The 19870-nt window shown below is 51.3% G+C and overlaps 1 protein-coding gene across 2 annotated transcripts; it reads right to left on the bottom strand.

The window, feature by feature from the left end:
* Positions 1–689: 689 nt before the first annotated feature.
* Positions 690–11843, bottom strand: GPRIN2 (G protein regulated inducer of neurite outgrowth 2). Of its 2 annotated transcripts, XM_066349606.1 has the most exons (3): positions 11722–11843; positions 6249–6462; positions 690–5318 (listed from the first exon to the last, which is right to left on the bottom strand). In XM_066349606.1, the coding sequence occupies exon 3, from the start codon at positions 5314–5316 to the stop codon at positions 3934–3936; it is 1383 nt and encodes a 460-aa protein (XP_066205703.1). In that variant the 5' UTR covers positions 5317–5318; positions 6249–6462; positions 11722–11843; the 3' UTR covers positions 690–3933. The 2 variants fall into 2 exon arrangements, with proteins under 2 accessions (XP_066205703.1, XP_066205702.1); XM_066349605.1 differs by lacking the exon at positions 6249–6462 and having other exon boundaries at positions 690–5322; positions 11722–11838.
* Positions 11844–19870: the final 8027 nt, after the last annotated feature.

Genomic DNA, 19870 nt, shown 5'->3' with positions numbered 1-19870 from the left:
GTTCTTGGCTCCATTGTTTCATTACCATCTGTCCGAATCTAATGCAAACCTGCATGGGCCAGGCAGCTGTGATTGTGGCCCTCGCTACTGGCCATACACAGAGTGTACAGTCAGGAGTAATAAATTATGGGACAGTTAGGGTCAAAAGAAAGGGACCTTTTTGTAAGAATAGTTAAGCAGCTAGGAAGCTTTTCGCGATATGTTCAAGATGTGTGCCCCCAGTTCCCAGAGGAGGGAATGGTTAGTTTTGTTACAGAAAAGCAAGTAGGTGAAGTTCTGAAAAGGACACTGTGGGGACTGGAGGCAGTTTTCTTTTTACCCTTTGTTTTATGAAGTTAAGATGTTATCCGTAGTGGGGGTTTTCTGTACTTGGGAGAATTCTTGGTTTTCCTCAGAAATGTGACTTTGTATCTGAATTCTCTTTGATTTGCTAATGACTTTGATTTACACTATAAAAATAAAGGAGTGCAGGCACTTTTGTTAGACCATAAGACCTCCCGAGTCCCTCCTTTTTCTGTGTTTATTTTCTAATCCTCTACCGAGTCCCTCCTTTTTCTTTCTGTGTTTATTTTCTAATCCTCTACCGAGTCCCTCCTTTTTCTTTCTGTGTTTATTTTCTAATCCTCTACCGAGTCCCTCCTTTTTCTTTCTGTGTTTATTTTCTAATCCTCTACTGTTCCCACCAGAGACCTGCGAAATTACAAGTAACGCTGGTTCGCGACAGTTCCCTGTGAGGGTGACAGCAGCCTTGGGCTTGGACCAGAGATGCATACCCTGTGTGCTGGCCAGGCCCAAAGATACAAACTCTGGAAAGCCAGGCTTCAGCTATTGGGGGCCTAGGTTACCAGGCAGGTGAGACAGGGACAGAGGGAGGGGGATTCCAGGCTGAGCAGAGGCCATAGTGATCTGGAATAAATAAATGCTCCAAAGGACAGAATCTATCAGAAAGAAAACAAGACCACATAGGACCAACAAACCTTCCCTGGCAAATATACAAATAAGGAAACCCATTGCCTCCCAGAGTAAAGCCTAAAGAGGACCCAGAAGTCTGATCAGATCTGGACTCTGAGAGACCTGTAAGCTAAGCTGGGGGCCATGTCCTGATACCCCAACAACTGCCAGTCAGGCCTGCCCAGGGAGGGGCCACAAGGTGGGAGGTAGGGGCAATTTCTGCCTCCAAAGCAAATTCAGAAATTAAGGTAAATGGGCTGAGGCTGTGCAGCCCCATTAGCAAGGCCAAGGACACAATTCTTGTTGGCTCAGGGCAGCAGGCTTAACCAGGAAGGTGTTCTGAGGCACAACCCTGCCAACATTTCTCGCTCAAGATGAGGTGGGTAGGCGGCTTCAGCTATTCCATCCTCAATCAGGGCCCGGCCCAGCCTGCCATCCTGGTATGCCAGGCACAGCCTGGAGGTGGCACAAGTTGGCACACATTGGCCAGTGAATCTGCATATGACCCAGGAGAGTCTCTTCATGAACAGATTAACTAGTCCTAGCCCAAGCCTGTGGCATGTGGCCCTTCACCTGCCCCTCCTGAGATGGCCTCACCTCCTTTTGCTCAAACTGGAAACCTCAGCCTCCTGGAACTCCTCCTCCTGCTTCCCAAATCCATTGCACACACACAGTGTGTGTGTGTGTGTGTCTCTACCAGGCCCTCCTTGGCACCCACATTCCCATTCCCCTGGGCTCCTGCCTTCCACACCAGTCTCTCCAATGGCAGCCACAGGGCTGTTTCTACAATGGAATCTAGCCATACCGTCCCTTCTACACGTCCAAGTCCCTTTCCTCACTCACATCAGGATCTGCACAGTGGGGATCTCCTGTACCAGCCTTCCAGCCCAACTATCACCCCAACATAGCCTGCACTGCAGTGACTCAGCACAGGCAGGACAGCCATCTCGAAGCCCCCAACCAAGCTGTTCTCTTTGCCTGGCATGCCCATCTCGCTGTCCACCTATCTAGACCCACTGTGTTCTCAAGATGCTGCTTCACTGTGGCCCTGTGGGAAGGTGCCCTCCCTATTACTGTTCCTCACCCTTCCTCCTACATCCTCACAGCCATTAGTTCTCTCCAGGATGGCCCCACTGGCCTGGGGCCCCTAGAGCCCCAGAGCAGGACTAGGCAGAGCAGGACCAGGCATGAAGACAGCCAGGACCCCATGTGTCATTCCCCAGAGCATGACATGCCTACCCTGTACCACACACAGAACCAGACAGTCCCAGGCTCTGGGCTGGACAGTACCCAGAGCCTCACGATTGCATGAAAACCTGCTTGGTCACATTTTAAAATTGAGGCAAAATCAAGTCTCCTCCTGCCCATCACACCTACCCCTTCAGTCCCCACCCCACTGGCAGAAGTGGATCTGATTGGCTGTCCTTTTAAAGCAGAGGTGGCATTTTACGAGGCCTAGCTACGTGTGGGAAAGGCATGGTTCTGAATAAAGCCCACTGAGGGGCCTTAGCATTCTGAAATGACTGAAAGCCTTTCTCACCTCTCACCTCGCTCCTTCAGCCTGTTAGTATGTCACACCTGCTTTTACGATTAAACCACTGTTGCCTGAGTCATTTCCAGCTCAGTGTGTATGACCCTGGGGCTGTCAGGTCCTGGGTTCCCAGGTGCAGAACAGGGCCCAGAAATAGGGCCAAATCATGAGCAGGACTGCATGTGGGCCCTGACTCTACCCTCCCATGCCCAGTGACTCTGGGCAGGACACTGATCTGGCTCTCCTACAGGGCAGGCTGGCAGATTCCATGTCAAGAACTCTAAGGCCCAGGATGCACACGTAAGCCCACTCCCATCCTCCAATGGCCTGGACAGACCCTTGGGCAATGACATTAGGCTGGGCCAGACCTTGGTGTCCAGGGTTCCCCCACTCCCATGACCCCTGGCCCATGCCAGCTCAGGTGCCCAGGACTGGGGCAAACAGGCTCATAGTCTCGCAAGTCCTGCACTTCTCACCAGACAGGAGGCCCCACCAGCCCCAGGCTACTTCTGTACCAGCTGAAAGTAAATCCTTAAACGAAAGGAATGAGGTAACAATGGTGCAATCTCAGGCATTGTCACCTATTTAAAGACAGATGACCACCTGTTCTCCAGTTCCTGGGGCCATCCCTGACACAATGACCTACAAGGGAGCTGACCCATATAGGCACCCTGCGGCTTCTCCAAAAGCTCAGCACCCTACTACCAAGGTGTACCCCTCCCACACTGTGGGCTCAGCGGGGGCATGCACAACCTGTCTCCCTTCCTAAGGAACCCACAGACCCTGGCATAGAATAGCCCCAATCAATCCTCACCCACAACTGCCCTCCCTGAGTGACTGTGTGTGCTGCAGGACACCCCAGGCTTCAGCCAGCCCTGCTTCAAATCTCAGCCCTCCACTTTGGGCTGTCCAACCTGGTGTCAGCTGCCACCTCATCAAATGTCTGTGGTTTCATCTGTGAAACAGGGCAAAGAGGTGAAGGCTCAACAAGGTAAGGTGATGAACATCATGTGTGGTACATGGGAGGCCTTCAGCCATGTAAGTTCCCCTCACTAGAGACCCATCCCATCCCTGACACTGGGGGCCCCACATTTCATGTCAAGGATTCATTATGTCTCAGCACTTCTTTAAATGAAAGCTACTAAGAGCCCTGGGGGAAACTATGGCAGAGCTCTGAACAGAGACTGAAGAGAAGACAGTTAGTTTTACAGAAAAATCAGGATCTCCCTTATACACAGTACTGAGACTCTGCCCCCATGTTCAGAGCCCGGACCTGCAGAGATGTGGCTCTCAGGAGTGAAGCCCTTAAAATAGGCACAGCTACAAGCAGCAAGAAGTCCCCAGGCTGAAGTCCTGAGGTCTATGGCTGCCAGTGGATCCAAGGAGCGTGTGGCCCCCACTGTCCATGGCCAGGGGATGAGGCCCCTGGTGGCTCTGGGGGCCACAGCTGCTCACTCGTGGGCTGCACTGGAACAGCCACAACAGCTGGGACGTTTCAGAGACTGCATGAGAGCACGCAGTGCCCCCCTCCGGCCCTCGGCAGATAGGCTGTCCTCGCTGGCCGGCATCTGCTGCAGCTGCTCAAACTGCATGTCCAGGTGCTTCTGAATGGCCACACCAAGCACCTCAGGGTCCACTGAGGCTCCATACACCTCCCATGTCATGCCTTCAGCATCCCATCGCACATCATGTACAGGAGATGGTACCTCCTCCAGGCTGGACCCCAAAGTTACCTCCGGGAACGAGTGCAGCACCTCAGGGGCTTCCAGGGGCAGGCTGGCGGCCACCACCTTGCACACTGCCGTGGGGGCCACCTGCACACCAGCATCCTGGGCAGACAGAGGGGACACCAGCACTGGGGCCAAGTCACTGGCTGAGGTCATGGTGCACACATCCTTGGTCCTGGTGCCAGTTTCCATAGCTAACTCAGTGGGACCCCAAGGGTGGGCACAGCAAAGGGAATTCCCAGGAAGCCCCTCAGGCAACTTACACTGGAACTTTACCCCATGTTGAGCTTGCAGCCCAGACTCACTCACTGATGACACTAGTTTGGGAAAGGCCAGTATTCCTGGGGCACGCAGGGCGTGGCGGCAGCCGCTGGTTGGCACCTCCCTCGTGCCGTACAGTAGAGCTGCTGGGGGCAGAGCATGGCAGGAGGTGGCGGCTGACTGCCCAGTGGCTTTGGGTCCGGCCTTGGGGCTGCTGCTGTGGGTGGCTATGTCTTCCTCATCTAGTGACAACATCCACACCTGACTTGCTCCCAGTGTCCAGGCTGAGTTTGAAGTCCCATCGTCTGGAACCAGGTCCTCTTCCAGATCTTCAGGGACCGGGACCTGAGCACCCTGGCCGGAAGCGCTGCCAGGCTGTAGCTGAGCCCTGTGGACCGGCACGCTGCCCAGAGCTGAGCAGCTCAGGCTGGCCTTCCAAGCACCGCTCGGACCCCGGGTCTGAGTGCTACGAACCAGGTCTGACTGGCTCCTCTGTACAGCAGCAGCACTGGGCATCCGCAGGTGACACAGGTCACTGCCACCCATGGTAGACACGTTGCCCACAGTGCTGCTCCGCCAGTGGCCCACAGCACTATGCCATGGCCAGGGGCCGGAGACCTGTGACTGCTCTGTGCTGTCAGCCTCGTGCCCCTCTTCCTTTGGGACCTGGGGACCAGTGCTGGCCTCGCCCACCTGGGCCTGCCACACATTGCTGCTGGCACTCTTCCGGAGCTCTGGCCTCTGTCCCTGGCCTCCACCCAGCAGGCTGGAAGAGCTCCGGGACAGGGGCTGTGGGTGGGGGCTCAGCGGTGCCCGGACCCTCGGTTCAGGGCAGCTGGTGCTCATGACTGCCTGCAGGAGAGAGGGAGAAAATGGAGTTGAGTGAGGGGCAGCACATCTGTTGGACTCTACTGTGGGCTCACAAGGGACTAGGTCACTGGGGGACAGCCTGCCTAATGGGTCAGAGCCACAGCAAAATAGTGACAGGACACCAGACACTTCCAATCAAGGTCATCACACATTATATCAAATAACCAGGACCAAGTGCTTGGAACCAACCTGAGAGCAGGGTCCTAGAGACCACTCACCATGCCAGCTGTGCCTCTTCACCTCTTCACTGCTAGATTATGGGGATGGAAGAGAAGTCACCCTGTGCTGGGGCCTTGTGGGTGGGGGCTTTGAGACAATATCTCTTAGTCAATAAGCACATAAGTATCGCAGTATTTTAATAACCTGTAAAGCTCAACTGACAAATACTAGCGTGGTTCCTCCTGGGCCTCAGTATCCCTCTGGCTCCAGACTGAGCACTTCTAGGTACACAGTGGGGGCCGAGATTTGTGGGATGATAGCACTGAATAGAGGACACACTGAGAGTGGCCCCAGGTTCTCCCATGGCCTACGCCCATCTCTCTGGCCCAGCCTGGCAGGGCTGTCATGGCCCTAAAACTCAGTCTTGGCAACAGTGAAAGGGCAGGAGTTTCCTCACTCCCAGCTCTGGCTCCAGGGGGAGGGAGAGGCCGCCTCACACCACCCCTTTACACACACAACTCACTCAGCATCTGTCCCTTCCCAGCCATCTCCTGAGCAGCTCCTGCATGCCAGGCTCTGACTCAGACTAATTTAGACCCAGTGATGCCCTGACAATGGGGTCCCAACCACCCATCAGATGCACCCTCCATAAAGTTGAAGTCCCCTTCTGCCAAGTGGACCTGCACTCTCCTTGCCCCCTACTCCCTGCCATTCCTGTCCCTTCTTCCAGCTTGCAGACCCCTCTGAACCTGCCTGCTGACCCCTCTGTAGCCTCTAGTTGGCACTGGCCCCTTCGACCTCAGCGCCTCCTCCTGCAGAAACTTCTGTGAGGTGTGCTGGCACCGTTCCCGAGTAATGTCTGGCCTGGATGGACGAGTCTGGCCCACTGGGCCTCTCACCAGCCTGATGCTGTCACAGCAGCCTGCGGGCCTGCTCCCTGTCTGTCCAGTGCCCAGAGCCAACCTAACAAACAGTGGACCCTCAGAGGATGTCTGTTTATGTGAACGACAGAAGGAGTGAGTACAAGAGTAAACCACAAAGGAAAGTGCTGAGCCCCAAAAACGAGGTCTGAGGGAGGGCATTCCCTAGCCAGAGGTCAGCAAACCATGGCTTGTGAGCCACATGCAGCTCTTTGGCCCCTTGAGTGTGGTTCAAAGGCCAGCTTAGGAGTACCCTAATTAAGTTAATAGCAATGTACCTACCTATATAGTTTAAGTTTAAAAAATTTGGCTCTCGGCCCTGGCTGGTTGGCTCAGCGGTAGAGCGTCGGCCTAGCGTGCAGAGGACCCGGGTTCGATTCCCGGCCAGGGCACACAGGAGAAGCGCCCATTTGCTTCTCCACCCCTCCGCCGTGCCTTCCTCTCTGTCTCTCTCTTCCCCTCCCGCAGCCAAGGTTCCATTGGAGCAAAGATGGCCCGGGCGCTGGGGATGGCTCTGTGGCCTCTGCCTCAGGCGCTAGAGTGGCTCTGGTCGCAACATGGCGACGCCCAGGATGGGCAGAGCGTCGCCCCATGGTGGGCGTGCCGGGTGGATCCCGGTCGGGCGCATGCGGGAGTCTGTCTGACTGTCTCTCCCTGTTTCCAGCTTCAGAAAAATGCAAAAAAAAAAAAAAAAAAAAAAAAAATTGGCTCTCAAAAGAAATTTCAATCGTACTGTTGATATTTGGCTCTGTTGACTAATGAGTTTGCCGACCACTGCCGAGAGAGCTCACTTTGCATGAAGGATCAGAAAAGGCTTCCGGCAGGCCCAGCCATGTAAGCTGGGCCCGAAGAGAGAGCAGGGAAAGGGTGCCCATGGATAACGAATGGAGTGAGATGACAGGAGGGCATGCATTCAGAGCACCTGAGGAGTGGCAGGCTGGGGCAGGGTAGGACCTAGAAGGAGTGGAGTCAAAGCACCTGGGCCATCCTAGCCCTTGCCAGCGCTGTGAATTAGGAACAGCGCTCTGAGACACCTGCCTGGCAGGATGGGCTGGAGAAACAGGGCGGGGAGAGCAGGTAATTGGTACAGTTTGGGCAATCCCAGTCCTGTCCTCCCACTCCTGGGCTGACAAGAACCACCAAAAAACTAACCACCCTAGCCAGGTGAGCCAGGCCACCCAAAAGGAAATGTGGGAAGGGCCCTTGGAAACTCAGTTTCTGTACAATTACAAACTTCTTGCTGTCAGCACTTAGCAGCTGCCCGGCCGGTGGATGTTCAAGCGAAGAGTGAGGATGTTCCTGGTGCTGCGGTACCTTGAGAATTCAACTTTCTGCAATGAGAGATACTACTCTGCACTGTCCAGTGCAGGAGGCACTGGCCACATGTGATTCATGACTACTATGACTACTGTACCAGACTGAGCAGTTCCAGACCCAGATCTGGCCTGGGCAGGAGTGGCCCATCCTGGCTGCTCCCTGGAGGGCTGACACCAGACTAGTGATCATGAAAAGGATGAGAAGCCCAGAGAGACCGTGACCCAGGCTCCACCCTCAAGGGTGCTCATGCTGGGCACATAAAGAGAAAAGCAACAAAGCCAGTAAGTCACAGGGATGATGATGATGATGATGACGATGACGACAGCTCCCAGTACCAAATCGCCCACCATGTGCCAGTATGTGCCATATCCCTTCCAGCACTGTCTCAGAGCAACTTCATGAGATGCATCATCATTCCCATTCTATAGACGAGAAGGCCAAAGCTCAAAAAGGTTTAGTGATTCGCCCAAGAGTAAGGAGGGCAGGAGGTGCCCCTACTACCTAGGCAGGCTGTGGTCCCTGACAGCCCTGGCAGACACTCAGTCAGCTGCAGGTCCTGGAACACCAAGGGGGCCATCTGGACAGCCTACACAGCCTCTGGCTGAGCCCCGCCTACCCTGGACCCTCCTCAGGAGCAAGGCCATAAAGAACCAAGCCAAGCCCTGGCCCCACCGAGGAAACCAGTGGGGTGAGAATGGAATGTCATCAGATCCTACCTACCAGGAGCAAGTGAAAAGCCGTCAGTGACAAGGGTCTCCCTGTGCCTGCCTCAACAGGTAGCTAACCAGTGCCCAGGGCTAGCCATGATCCAGAGAGAGCAGTGACAACAAAGACCTGGGATGTGTGTGTGGGGGGGGGGGGGATTATGTATCTGTTGATTTCTTTCCTCATCCCATCTCCATAAGTGGCAGGTGAAAAAACTGATACCTGGAACAACTCAAATGTCAAAGAACCCACCGCTAAACCCCAACAGAGGATTCTTTCTACCGCGTGGCCTTCCCAGCCCTAACGGAAGGAAGGGTTCTGAGAGAAGTAACCCAGGTTGCCGTTCAGGAAAGGTTTCCATACCACCTATCTCAAAGAAAAAGGGCCCCAACAGAGGATTCTTTCTACCGCGTGGCCTTCCCAGCCCTAACGGAAGGAAGGGTTCTGAGAGAAGTAACCCAGGTTGCCATTCAGGAAGGGTTTCCATACCACCTATCTCAAAGAAAAAGGACCTTGCAGGGAGTGATGGAGCTGGCCATATGTGCACGAGAGCCCTGGCTGAGTAGGCAGGGCAAAAAGTCTGCTTCCCACCTTGACTCCTCCCCTTTCTGTGGCAACACTTTCAGTTGGCCACTTCACCTCTTTAAGCTTCAGTTTCCACAATCTGCAAAATGGAAGTGAATCCCCTCCTACAGGGGTTTTGGGAAGACTAAATGTGATGGCGCATAAACTGTCTGGAATGATCAGTTAACAATCTTTTCTTTCCCCTTCCAACTGGAGTGAATTCTGCTTAAGCTATCACAGGAACTAGTACTGGGCGGGAGTAGGGGGGTAGCAGAAAGGCCCTTTTAGGAAGCCACTGAGTTTCCATAGGTGTCCTAGTCTCCCTTCCCAACCTTCCTATTTTTATGCCATCCTAGGACCTAGCCACCACCAGTGCCCCCACTGTCTTCATCATCACACAAGGTTTCCCAGTCTATTTCAAACCTTAATTTGGGAGAATATGCACACACATGTGGGCACATTACATAGACAACAAGTTTGGGGTCTGCATCCTATGTGCCTAGAATGGTATACCCACTTGCAATTAAAACCATGGGAAAGGTTCTGTTGTCACCCCAAGGATCCCCTGTGAAGATGTTTTAGCACCAAATAAAGAACGGGAATACAGCAACACTGCGGGGGTTTTGTGGATAACACTTTAATGTTCTCTCTTCTGCCCTAATTGATGTCAATCAAAGTTGTGAAGTGGCCAACACCTGTGGCTAATGCAAGACTGTTCTGTGGTCACTGTTCTCCTGGTCAGTAAATGGAGGAGCAACCAGCCTCACATGCAGCAATCAACCAATGTCACTTTAAGTAAAAGCTCCCAGTTCTGCAGATCTTCCTGGCTGACCTAATCAGAGAGAATGCAGGGTCTCTCAGTCAGAGATTCCGACTGTTGCTATGTCGCCCCAGCACAGGAGCACAGGCCTTTTGGTGTGTGCCAAGGGGAATGACCAAGGCAGGCTTGGTCTCAGACCACACCTGTGGCATCCATATAAACCCCTTTTAAGGGACGGTGATGACTTCGGCTTCCAGCAAAACCAAACCAGAAAAAGAAAACTTGTTTTTTTCTGATTTACTTATTTCACTCCTTATAATGTTATCAAGATCCCACCATTTTGCTGTAAATGATCTGATGTCATCATTTCTTATGGCTGAGTAGTATTCCATAGTGTATATGTGCCACATCTTCTTTATCCAGTCTTCTATTGAAGGGCTTTAAAACAAGAACTACATGGTTCCATACATTGGTGGAACATAAAAATGAGACTAAGAGACATGGACAAGAGTGTGGTGGTTACCAAGGGTGGGGGGAGGGAGGACATGGGAGGGAGGGAGGGAGAGAGTTAGGGGGAGGGGGAGGAGCACAGAGAACTAGATAGAGGGTGGCGGAGGACAGTCTGACTTTGGGCGAGGGGTTTGCAACATAATTCAATGACAAAATAACCTAGACATGTTTTCTTTGAATATATGTACCCTGATTTATTAATGTCATCCCATTACCATTAATAAAAATTTATTATAAAATAAAAAAAAAAAAGAAAACTCACGTGGTCAGGAGGGGAAACTGTACAATTGTTAAATATGGACCTTAGCCCCCAGGCGCCAGGTAGACTAACACACCTCACAAAGCCCTCATTGAAAGAGTGGGGGTGTGGCCCCGTTCAGCAGGTGGTCTGCGCCAGCACAGCAGCAAATGGCCTGACAGGAAGACTGAGGGCCATCACAGAGAAGGGCCTTTAAGAACAACATGTCCAGGCAAAAAACTGTGCAGGAAAAGGGTTCTAGGATAACCATGGGTTAGCAGCCCCGAGGACTCATCTCTGCTCACGGGAGAAAAGCCCAAGCCCCTACCAGCCAGAGAGCTTCCTGCACTAAAGAGGATTTATCCACACTTTCCAGGAGTGACCTGGAGCGACGGTAAGCCTCCAGGCCTAGCTGCCCCAAACCAGACACAGCCCAGGTGGCCGGGTGCGCCCCCCTCTCCATGTTTGCTGGCACCCATGCACTGCCCCGGGCCCAGGCTCCACCCGTAGACACAGCACAGGCGGACGCACAGGACCTTCTGCTGTGCCAGCCAGCAGGAAACAGCGACTACACAGCTGCATTCTGCACACCAATAGTACAAGCCGCTTCTGGTTGAGGGGCCAAAAAGGCCTCAACACAACACAACACAACACAACACAGCACACCTGATCCCCAGACCCCAGAGCAGAGCCCCCTGCTCCGCCCCTCCGGCACAAAGCCCACCCCGACTCAGAGCAGGTCCTCAAAACATTCCCTCAAACTAGGCTACAGACCTTCCCAGCAGCAAAGACAGTGACTGAAGGAAGATGGGACTGTGGGGAACGGGGAACGGATGAGGGGCAGGAGGAATAAGAGGGAAGGGAGGGTTGGGGATGGGGGCAGTGCGCGGAGTGGGGAGGAGAACAGGGGAGGAGGAATGGGAGCGGAAAGAAAAGACAGGAGAAGCAGAGGACTCGGAGTCTTGGCCGAGTGGATGGGAGGACGGGCAGAGGAAACATAGACAAGGGATGGGACCGGCAATGAGAGGGGAGATGGGATGAGGAACGGGGCCACCGCTGCTGAGCGCTGGGAGGGGCGGGCTGCGGAGGGTCTGAGAGCAGAGCTGGGAGAGGTGACTGAGTGGGGTCCCCGCGCGTAGGAAAAGGGGGCGCCGCCCGGGCCACCTGTCCCCTCCCTCACCCGGGACCGCTCAGAGCCGCCCTCTCACCCTGTCGCCCGCCGGACCGCGCCGGCCGGCGGAAGCGCTCCTCCTGCGGCTGCCACAGGTGCCGGCTCCGCGACTCAAGATGGAGCCAGACCCGGCCTGGGCCGCCGACAACGCCAGTCCCGCTGCGCCCGGCGCGAGGCGGCGCTGGGAGGCGCCGAGGGCCGTCTGGGGACGTCCTGCGATCCGCCGCCGGCGGGGAGGGGCGGGCACCGAGGGCGAAAGCCTGCTCACCTGGGTCCGCCCAGCGCCCCGCCCTCGGACCCCGCGGCTCTGCCTCCAAGCGCCGTAGGAGGGACCCTCCCGCGTCCGTCATCACCCTAGCTCCGCCCCTCATGGTCTCGGGCTTCCGACCCGGCCCTAGACACCCCTACGCTGGAGGGTCCCTCGTCGGGTTGCAAGCCCCCGCCCCTGCGGACCCCTATTCCCAAGGCCTGTAGTGCCGTCCCATCCTTCCGGACCCCAGGGCTGACCTTGGTCCTTTGGGCTCCAGCTCCTCGGCCATTCCACGCTCCCAGCCCCGCGAGCCCGACCTCGTGGGCTCGGTTCCCAAAGGTGCGTCCCCAGCCCCGCCACCGAGGCCGGATTCTACCACCCTTTTCCCCTCCCACGTCTCTATCCCCACCTTTCCCTTACTCTCCAGCCCGCTGAAAGCCCGCACCCCTTCCCTCCGTCCTTACAGCCTCACGATGCCCTCCCTCGTTCCTGCCCCACGATGTCTGCAGCCAGCCCAAGCTGGGGTGCTGGGTGCTCTGTTTCCTTAGCATCCTTCCATCTCGACAGTCACTAGCCAGGGACTCTGGGCGCACAGACCCAACAGATGGCCACAGGCCCTGGCTCTCCTCTCATCTCTCTCTCTCTCTCTCTCTCTCTCTCTCTCTCTCACACACACACACACACACACACACACACATACACACACACACACATCCCCTTTGCCCTTAAAGGGTTCCTGTCACCCACCCACAGGCCAAACGGAAAGAGGAACTTGTCCTTTCTTTGGGCTCCAGTCCCTGAGATTTGGTTCCCAATGTCGGTCCTCCTCCGTTGATCCAGGGACCTCTGATTTTCGTGCCCAGCTGTTTGCAGAGGAGTCCGCTCCACTCTGGTTCGGTGACCCAGAACCCAACACCATCTTGACATCTCAACATCTCCTTCAGTTTAGGAAGACATCAGGCCTCAGCCCCAATTCAGCCCTGTACTGCCACTGAAACATCAGGAGGGTGTCTGCAGAAAGCCCCCCAGCGTTGGAGCAAGGCAGAGAGTGAACCATTCACTCCCTAATACCCCTAGCCTGGCACCTAGCCCAGGGACAGGGTGTGAGGCATGATGCTGCAGGTATGGTGGCTCTGCTCTGGCACACTGCCACCCCATGCTTGGAGTGTTCTCTGTATGTGGGACCCCTCCCAGCTGTATCCCGACCTGTAGTTCTGAGCTGCCCCTCTCAGTGTGCTGCATGGACCTAAGACAACAGATGCTGTTGTCAGGCACAGCATTTGACCCTATGGGTCATGCCCCCATGCTTTCCTGCCTAGCTTTAACCACAGGCACCGCAGCCTATGCCCCCTAGCCTGAGGTCCTGCTTCTTGAGGCCTAGAGGCCTTGGTCCTGTCTTCTCTGCCACTCCCCACCTTGTTCAGTTAAAGCCTCAAGTTGGTGGCCTGCTGACTGGTGGAGTGGGTGGGGTTCTGCTCAAGAAGGCCCTTTCCAGTCCAAGAGCCTGGCAGATGGTTGCCCTGAGGGACTGGGTGCTGGAAGCCACCAGGAGTGTCCACACAGATGCTCTTGTTATTGTTGGAATCCATGGGAGTCCGAAAGACCAAAGTATCAGGCTTTATTGAAAGGAAGAAAGGAACCCTGCCGGGCACTTCTCCCGGGGAGAAAAGCGCCAGCTACAAACTAGGGACAAATTATATAGTGTTTGGGAGAGCATGAGGGGATACTGAGTCAAAGATTCTGGTATGTTCCCTTTTACGGTTTTAGGATTTCAGCTTTCCGGAATGCTCCTTCTTGGGGCAGGTTGACCAGCTTCTTGGAATTCCTCTGTCTCAGGGATGATAGTCCAGTAAGGGTGAGGTCTGACAGATAAGCGGAACATCAAGAGGGCAGTTTGGAATTCACGTATCTATCAGTTATAAAGTACTCAATCCACAATTCTGCAGGTTTTCTTAGAGGCACCAAGTCCAAATAAGTTTATGAAGAGTTTTATTAAAGGAGGAGATTTATTAAATATGCCGGCTGCATATATCTTACACGGGGCAGCAGTCCCAAATCGTGTGTGTCATTAATATTCCAGGGGCTGGTTATATACTCTTAATTATACATGGGTGGGAAAAAAGCCTGACATCACGGCATAAGCTTATAACCTTTGTTTTCACCAATACAGGTTTGGGAAAAGGATGAAGGGGGGAGGATGGGACACAATTCATTAGCAAGCTCATAACATTTGTCTATAGGATTCATAAAAAGACATTTCTACACAGTAAAATTTACAAGGTAACACAATAGTAAAAATGTCACTCTACACATTAAAAGATATTCCTATATTTTTCAGTGTTCACCTGCCATTTCTTTCTTCAGAGATATATACATTAACTACACACTTTCAGGAGTGGAGGGGTAGTTTCCATGGGGACAAATGCCTGTAAATGGCCCATTAATATAAGAAAAGGTTTAATTTAATCTTTCTCTGCCTGCACCTGGCTAGCTATTCACTCACTTCCTTATAGGTATGGGGGGAGGTCAGAGAACCCAAGTTTCCTTTCCCTTTGCATTTACAACACAATGCCATCGACCCTCTTGGTTTTATGCTAATCACACAAGTACAAAGATCATTTACAAAATCTTTCTGCACGCCTTGCTCAAATTAATAAAATGTTCTTTAAGCTTCCTAAAATATTAATATTAATTCTGTAATCTTTGATACCATACAACACTCTAAGGCCTCAGTCTGCCCACCACACACAGCCTGGCAGGGGGATCCTGTCCATAGGGGGCTTGTCTGCTGAGGCTACCACCCTCTGCTGTCCAGGATTAGGACCCTCCTACCACATCTCAGAAATCTTACTCATAGTCTTTCTAGGGAGTCAACCAAGCACCAGGAAGAGATGAGCTACGTGGGGTGACATAGAGTTTGTGTCAGATCCAGGACTGAAACCTGGGGCTTCCAGCTCCCTAAGCACCTGAGACTCCTCCAAGCCCCTTACCTTGAGTATTTCAAGGAGGCCTGCTTAGAGCTGGGAGTCAACAAATGTCTCCCACACTGATGCCTGGAGACACAGCTGGCTGGACCAGCCAGCAGGGTCTCTGAGTATCACCCTGGCCATGGCCTCTTGCTAACTGGTCCTCTTCTTTTGTTTATCAAGGAAGCTCCCCTGGCGGCCCAGGAAGAGCCCAGGATGGGGAGTCAGACATAAATTGCTATCCCAACTACCCTACCCCAATTCACTTGCTCTTCAGCCCCACACCCAGGCAATACTGCTCCTATCTCTGGGTGTTGGTTTTCTTATTGGCAGAGTGACAATAACTATTCTTGCTTCACACGACAGTGCAGAAGATGAGTGTAAAGCCAGGAGCCACGGCCAGGGCCACTATCAAAGCAGCCTGGCTCTTGCAGGTTCGCATTGGATTCGGACAGTCGGTAAAGAAACAACGGAGCCACAAACTGGTGGGCCATAGTCTTTAATCCTAGCTTGCACCCGGTGGGCAAGTAAAAAATACACACTGGGCTCCAAAACCCACTCACATTCAGTGCTCACAAAGCCACTGACTTATCCGAGTTTCCTAGAATCAAAGGTTTCTAGCTCACCAGACCCATTCACCTCCCATCTCCTTCCTTCTCCAGCGTCAAACTGCACAAACTGGCCTCTCACTCAACACTCCGCCATCTTGGCTGCTTCTCCTGGCCTCCTCCACGTGGCCTCCTTCTGCTCTCTGCTCTGCTTTCTCCTCTAATGATAATCTCAGGAACCAAGCGAGCAAGCTCCCGCTCCGTCCCCATTTTATAGTGTAGAAATCCAAACCCTTAATCCAATATACAAAATAGGGAAGTCTCTAATACAAAGTCACTTCTCTGAGGCATAATTGGATTGTACCGCCCTACATCAAAAAGGGTGGGAAAGGCTTAATCCCAAAACCAAGCCCCAGGCTACAAGGATTCTGCCTGCCCAGAGAGACACACATTAATTTCACCTGGGCAACGCCATCTTTAACAAAGTGAGCATAATACATTTTATCTGCCCAACAATGAGGTTTGTGGAAGTGTTGCTGCTGTCAGTCATTTGATCAAATATGTTGGGCTCCTCCTGTGTCAGGTCCTGGAGCTACAAGCCAGGACTTCACAGTGTGGGAGTGGATTTTGTCAGTAAAGAGGGGAGTCTCTGGCTGTTATAAAGTACCCAATCCTCAATTCCATGGATTCTTGTAGAGACACCAAGTCCAGATGAGTTTGAAGAGTTTTATTAAAGGAGGAGACTTATTAAATATGCCAGCTGCATATGGTTGTCACAGGGCAATAGACCCAAATCGTGTGCAAGCCCCAAAAATAGTTCAGAGACTGTTTATATACCCCTGATCACACACGGGCAGGGGAGAGCATGACATCATGGCACAGGCTAACAACATTTGTTTAGGGCAGGGGTCCCCAAACTACGGCCCGCGGGCCACATGCGGCCCCCTGAGGCCATTTATCCAGCCCCTGCCACACTTCCAGAAGGGGCACCTCTTTCATTGGTGGTCAGCGAGAGGAGCATAGTTCCTGTTGGGCAGATAAAATGTATTATGCTCATTTTGTTAAAGATGGTACTGCCCACGTGAGGCTGTTGCCCAGGTGATATTAATGTGTGTTGAGAATCCTTGTAGCCTGGGGCTTGGTTTTGGGATTAAGCCTTTCCCACCCTTTTTGATGTGGGGTGGTACAATCCAATCATGCCTCAGAGAAGTGACTTTGTATTAGAGACTTCCCTATTTTGTATATTGGATTAAAGGTTGTGAAGCTACACTATAAAATAGGGGCAGAATAGGAGTTTGCGCTCTTGGTTCCTGAGGTTAGCATGAGAGAGCAGAGAGAGTAGAGCCAGCAGCAGAAGGAGGCCATGTGGAGTAGGCCAGGAGAAGATTCTAGGAAACTTGGATAAGTCAGTGGCTTTGTGAGCACTGAATGTGAGTGGGTTTCGGAGCCCAGTGTGTATTTTTACTTGCCCGCCGGGTGCAAGCTAAAATTAAAGATGAAGGCCCATCAGCTTTTGGCTCCATTGTTTCTTTGCCGACTGTCCGAATCCAATGCGAACCTGCACTGGCCGGGCTGCTCTGATGGTGGCCCTGGCCGTGGCTCCTGGCTTTACAGTTCCCATTGAAATACTGGTCAGTTTTTTTATTTAAATTTACTTGTTCTTTATTTTAAATATTGTATTTGTTCCCGTTTTGTTTTTTTACTTTAAAATAAGATATGTGCAGTGTGCATAGGGATTTGTTCATAGTTTTTTTATAGTCTGGCCCTCCAACAGTCTGAGGGACAGTGAACTGGCCCCCTGTGAAAAAAGTTTGGGGACCCCTGGTTTAGGGGATACACAGAAACATTAAGACTTTCAAGGTAACACAATCAAAGATGTTTACAAATTTTCAGGGTTCCTCTTCCCTCACTAGCCTAGAGGTATTTTACTCTCAAGATTCCAGGAAAGGGAGGAACTACAATCAATGCAAGGTGGTATGTAAATTCTGTCTCCCATTGACAGAGAAGAAGTTTCTCAGTCAACCTTTATTTTAGATTTAAAACTAAATGACCCATTGTTCTTGCAAGCCAGAAACTTCTACATTCTTCTCCCTCCCCTCCCCAAAGGAAGGATGGGACAGGAAAGCCTGACCTTCCTCCCAGAATATCAATATCAATTTCAGCTTTTTGGTACCTTACAACAATCCCCATTGGTTCTATTTCTTAAGTCAAATCCTTGACTTAGTTTACTGAAGAGTATGAGGCTGTTGTCTAGGGATATTAACTTATAACATGTAACAGATATTTAACAGACAGCATTAATAGCAATACAGTTCACTAAAAAAACAAGTATTACTGATTAATTTTCTATAGACTATACAATTTCCTTTTGCAACTTATATAAAACTAATTGGCCTTTATAACAATTTACTTTTAGTCAGAATTCTTTTTTTTTTTTTTTTTGTATTTTTCCAAAGCTGGAAACGGGGAGGCAGTCAGACAGACTCCCACATGCGCCCGACTGGGATCCTCCCGGCATGCCCACCAGGGGGCGATGCTCTGCCCATCTCGGGGCGTCGCTCTGCCGCAATCAGAGCCATTCTAGCGCCTGGGCAAACTTTGCTCCAGTGGAGCCTTGGCTGCGGGAGAGGAAGAGAGAGACAGAGAGGAAGGGGGAGGGGTAGAGAAGCAGATGGGCGCCTCTCCTGTGTGCCCTGGCTGGGAATCGAACCCGGGACTCCTGCACGCCAGGCTGATGCTCCACCACTGAGCCAACCGGCCAGTGCCTTAGTCAGAACTCTTAATTTTAAAACCTTTAACCTTTAGTGACAATTAAGTTGACCTTCTTTTTATTCTAGTTTCCCTTTTCCCAAAGTCTGATTAAAAAGAGTCCTTAGTGAGTTTCTTCATGCATTCACCATACATAGACCAACCAGCTTCTGGTTTGTGGTCGGAGTAAGGCACACTGTTTTTCTACCTTAGCAGCAGTGGGAATGGTCAGGATCATAGTGTGTGGACCTGTCCATGTGAGTCAGTCCTTGGGTGATGTAATGCTGGAAGCGCCTCTTGGACAGTCTTTGAACAGTTTGCTGAGTAACCTGTAAATCCTGCAAGTACTTAGGGAAAGAGTAATTATGTTTTTTTTATTATTTGATTCATTATTATAGTAATATAAGGTTATAGTAATTAAATATATAGAAATATAAAAATATGGGAGATATATAAAAGTAATTAAAAGTATATTAAAAATAATTATTAAAATTAAGTAAAGTTATGCCAATTGGATAGGAATTAATATAGTGGCTTAGTGCCATAACTCTGTAATGTGATAAACAGACTGACTTTCAAACAGAGCCCAGTTAGTATGTGTGTGAAGTTATACATAGATAAGAAGTAGCTTCGTGTTATTTACATTAACTTTGTAAATTAATGAAAATAAGAACATCTTAAAAAGTGGTTTAATGTAAACATTTCAGTAGATTGACATAAAGGGGGTTCCCTGCGAAGAACTCCCAAAAAGGTGGTTTGAGGTGATAATCCTGTAGATTGACACCTGTTAGAAGGCATTGGCCAGAAAGGGTACTAAAGCTGAGGGGCCCCCTGCTACAGTAGTCGCCCAGACTCCAACGTTGATGTGGACTGTCTCCATGCCACTCTGAGCTCTGACCAAAGCCAGCCGAGAGGAACACGCCAACAGGGCCCCTTAAGCTGTATCCAGGCATGCCAAAAGAATTTGTAAGTAATAAATTGCCTGTGTGATTATTGCAACTAATTTGTGTGTCAGTCGTGTCTTTCCTCTGGTGGCATTTAAGAGTATCATCCTCATAGCCACCTCAAAAGTAGTCTCAAAGAGGCTGCCAGCCCTGCTAAAAAGCAGGAGTGTCCCACTGCACGGGGAAGTCGAATCAGGAACGCCTGATCGATGAAGAGCTTGGGCTCTACTGGGACATTCATGTAATTTACTTGCCCTGAACCTTTTGGTGCCTATGGGCACAATGTAACTTCAAACTAGCTTCTAATTAATATTGGGTTCCTTTCCTATTAGCTTTGAGACTTTGGACACAAATGTAAGTCCAACATTAGAATGAGCAAGCTAAACCTGGAAAGAATTCTATATAGCAATTTTCTTAACAATTGTCAACTATTTTATTAAAGTCTATCTTAAATGTTTACTTGAGAAAAATCCTTTTCTCCCTGTTTCTTTCTATAATTTCCTTGTTTCGCTTAGTATTCACTTGGACACAAACTAAATATTCAGATATTAGGCCTTCTGTAATAGATTCTAAGTCTGGTTTTTCTAATTATCCTTTCCTGTTGGCAAAATCTTTTTCTAATTGGTTTTGAATAAACTTTTGGCAATAAGGGTCCCAAGACCCCACTGGTTCTGGGTGGCATCTATTTATCTGAATTACTATGTTTCGATTTTGAGGCAGACTGGAAAAA

The sequence above is a fragment of the Saccopteryx leptura genome, chromosome 9, assembly GCF_036850995.1.
Source record: "Saccopteryx leptura isolate mSacLep1 chromosome 9, mSacLep1_pri_phased_curated, whole genome shotgun sequence".
Lineage (NCBI taxonomy): Eukaryota > Metazoa > Chordata > Mammalia > Chiroptera > Emballonuridae > Saccopteryx > Saccopteryx leptura.
Note: the sequence above shows the minus strand (reverse complement) of the source record. Positions and strands in the feature narration are given on the sequence as shown.

Bases quoted from the DNA above. Each gene is read 5' to 3' on its own strand.
- GPRIN2 (XM_066349606.1), bottom strand. From the start codon at position 5,316: ATGAGCACCAGCTGCCCTGAACCGAGGGTCCGGGCACCGCTGAGCCCC.